This window comes from Pelodiscus sinensis, chromosome 30 (genome assembly GCF_049634645.1).
Source record: "Pelodiscus sinensis isolate JC-2024 chromosome 30, ASM4963464v1, whole genome shotgun sequence".
NCBI classification, from domain to species: domain Eukaryota; kingdom Metazoa; phylum Chordata; order Testudines; family Trionychidae; genus Pelodiscus; species Pelodiscus sinensis.
Window position 1 is genome coordinate 7405278 of NC_134740.1, and position 3071 is coordinate 7408348.

Here is a 3071-nt window from a genome sequence, read left to right on the forward strand (position 1 = left end):
CCAGCGCTCCCACCAGGCCGCCCCACCCTGCCACGACCTCTTTAGCTAACTAGAACCTGCCCGGGTCCTGTCCTGCTCCCAGCTCGGCGCATCCCGGAATCCGCCCCTGCCTCTCAGAGCGAGTTTCACTCGGACACTCCCTGGGCTCTCGGCACGGCCGAGGTATGACTCCTGGGGTGGGGGCAGGGAAAGTGGGTGGTTCTGGGGGAAGTTTTAATAACTTCTCTGGGGATGTTAGTCCTGTTCTAGCCACTGCGGGTGTCCGTGCCGGGTGTGGGGGGAGGGGGGGAGGGGACGTTGGGGCTTCAATTCCCCTTCCTAATCTGGCTTCACTTGGCTGTTTATCGGCCGCTTCCCCTTTTTGTGCCAGTCCCTGCGTTGCTCTGAGTAGCTGTGTCTCTGGCGCAGTAATAGGTGGCGGTGTCTGCAGCTGTCAGCGAGCGGAGCTGCAGGGAGAACTGGCCCTTGGCGGTGTCTGCAGAGATGGTGGCTCGGCCTTGGAAAGGCTGCGCATAGTTTGTGTTCCCGCCATATGGGTACATAGCCCCAATGTCCTCCATCCCATCCATCCCCTTCCCCGGGGGCTGCCGGATCCACACCCAAGCGGAATTCTGATCAGAGATGGAGACGCCGGAGACAGCGCAGCTCAGGGGGAGGGTCTCTCCCGTCTTCACCGCCCCCGGGCCGGACTGGACCAGCCGCACCTGAGAGAAGACACCTGGGGAAAGGAAACAAATCCAGGAAGGAATTAGCCGCTGAATGTGTGTGGGACCCTAATCCCCTCACTGCCCCGCGGACACTCACAGCCGGGGGCGGCGAGCAGGGCGAGGAAAAGCCACAGAAATTTCATTCTCGTTCCCACTGAGCAAAACTCCCCAGCGGGCAGGGCCGGGCAGGTCTGTGTCTGGCAGAGACTGAGGGTTCTAGAGCCAGGGGCTGGTATTTAACCAGGCAGCCCGGGGCAGGGATTTGCATGCGGGTTCCCCCAGCGGGTATAGACGGAGCAGATCTCTAGGCAGAGAGCGGTGCGGGGTGGGAAGCAGAGTCACACTCCCCTGCGTGTCCCAGCGTGTGACTGTGGCGACGTGTCGGGGTTCCCCTGATGCTGCACCCCCTGTAGCAGGAAGAACAGATTCCGCCAGCCCATACAACAGAGGGTTTATTGCTTCTCCAGGTCACAGCACAGCACGGACGTGGTGTGGTTAGAGGAGTCAGGGCCAGGATGCCTCAGACCCCTTGAGTTAAGGGTCCATCACCCCGCGGCGTAGGCTTTTCCCGTCATGTTTCCCAGCCAGCCACTGCCTCGCTCCCAGGCCCTGCCACCCAGCCAGGTGGCCGTGTCCACCTCTCTTCCTTTGTCTCTCCCCCTCGGAAGAGACTTGTTCTCTGGTTAGGCTGAGCCGAGGTGTCTGTGCTAATACAACTTTGGCTGAGTCAGTGTGAATCTCATATCACTGCAGAGGGGGACACCGGGGCACAGAGCAGACAGCATTTGCAGGGGTTGTTTGGGCCCATAAAGTAGAATAGTTTAAAAGCGGTTCCGCAGGGGGCTCCATGGCTTAGCTGGCTAAAGCGCCTGGCTAATAAACAGGAGATGCGGGGTTAAAGGCCCAGTGGTGCCTTGTCATAGGCCAGGGTTGACGAGCCTATGGCGGCCCTACTCCGGATCCAGTATCCGAACCTATCTATCCGCACACACCCCCTCTACCTACCCCCACGCTCCCTCTCTGTATCTATCCCACACACCCTATCTAGCTACATATCCCCGCCCCCCTCTATCTATCTGTCGTTACTCTGGTTTATTTTATACGCCAACGTTCATTCTGTATGATCTGGTTGCCCAGACAGGTGTTTTGATCTGAACGGGACAAACAGGGACCGGAGGGTTCTGGCCCATTAAACGAAAGAAGCGAGGGGCGAGTTTGCGCTGTGCACAAGGGAGGTGTCTGGGGTGAGCTTCCCCTGCCATATTTACAATATATTTGTATTCAGATTTATAGAGCACATCGATTTCCCACCGTTTGAAATGCCGGGCCCCCTGGTTCTAACCCCTTTCGGGCCCGCGCCAGGCCCGTGTAGACAGGTAACATTCCCATCCGGAGTGACCGCGGGCTCCGTCACGCAGGGAAGGAGAGCGCGAGTCCCGCACAAATCCGGAGCGTTAGTGGCTCTCGGCGCCCTTCCCCTTTTTGTAGCGACGCCTGCTTGGCCCGTGTCACCGTGGTCAGGTGAATGCCCCGGGCGCAGTAATAGGTGCCGGTGTCCGCCGCCGTCAGCGCTCGCAGCTGCAGGGACACTCGGCTCTTGGCAGGCTCCACGGTGAGGGTCATTCGGCCCCGCAGAGCCCCGGCGTAGTTCGTCGACCAGCTGCCTCCTGACCACCACGTGTTCCCCATCCACTCCAGCCCTGTTCCCCCCGACCGCCGGACCCAGTTCCAGCTCGACCCGGCGGCAGACAGCGAGTCCCCAGAGAGGGTGCAGGTCAGGGTGAGGGTCTCCCCGGGCTTCCCCTCTCCAGGCCCCGACTGCTGCAGCTGCCCTTGGGCGAGGACATCTGGAAGGCAAAACACACGGATCTGTCAGCCACGCTCCGTCCCCTGACAGGGGAGAGCGCAGGACATTAAACACCTGCAGAGTGAGCTTAAGGGTGTTAGGCACCCAGCTGCTATTGGAGTCTATTGGAGTCTCTGCGCCTCATTCCCTGGGCTGCTTTTTAAGCAGCCGATCCTGGATTGCTCCCAGCAGGGAAATCTGACCGAGACACTCACACCAAGTGGAGTCCAGCAGGAGAAAGAACAGCAGCAAAGGCATGGCGAGTCAGCTCGGAGTGTGCCCCGGCAGGCGGGAATGGGCGGGTCGGGAGAGGCTGCGGGTCCCAGAGTCAGACGGGCTTGATTTAAACAGGAATCCCCGGGCTGGGATTTGCATGAGACTTCTACACTGCGGGTATAAGAGAAGGGTGGGTCGGTGTTTCTTATGGGGAGATGCTGCCCCCTCGTGGAACGATCGGGAATCGCTCGCATTTAGCTTCTGGTCCGGGGTGGCAGATTTTGCTGACTATTTCGGCGGTA

General features: G+C 59.9%; 1 gene segment (V, D, J or C); it reads right to left on the reverse strand.

Annotated features, from left to right (window-relative positions):
- Nucleotides 1-1922: 1922 nt before the first annotated feature.
- On the reverse strand, nucleotides 1923-2853 carry LOC142821372 (immunoglobulin heavy variable 4-61-like). The segment is given in 2 exon segments: nucleotides 1923-2554; nucleotides 2769-2853. Coding segments are annotated over 2 exon segments (480 nt in total).
- Nucleotides 2854-3071: the final 218 nt, after the last annotated feature.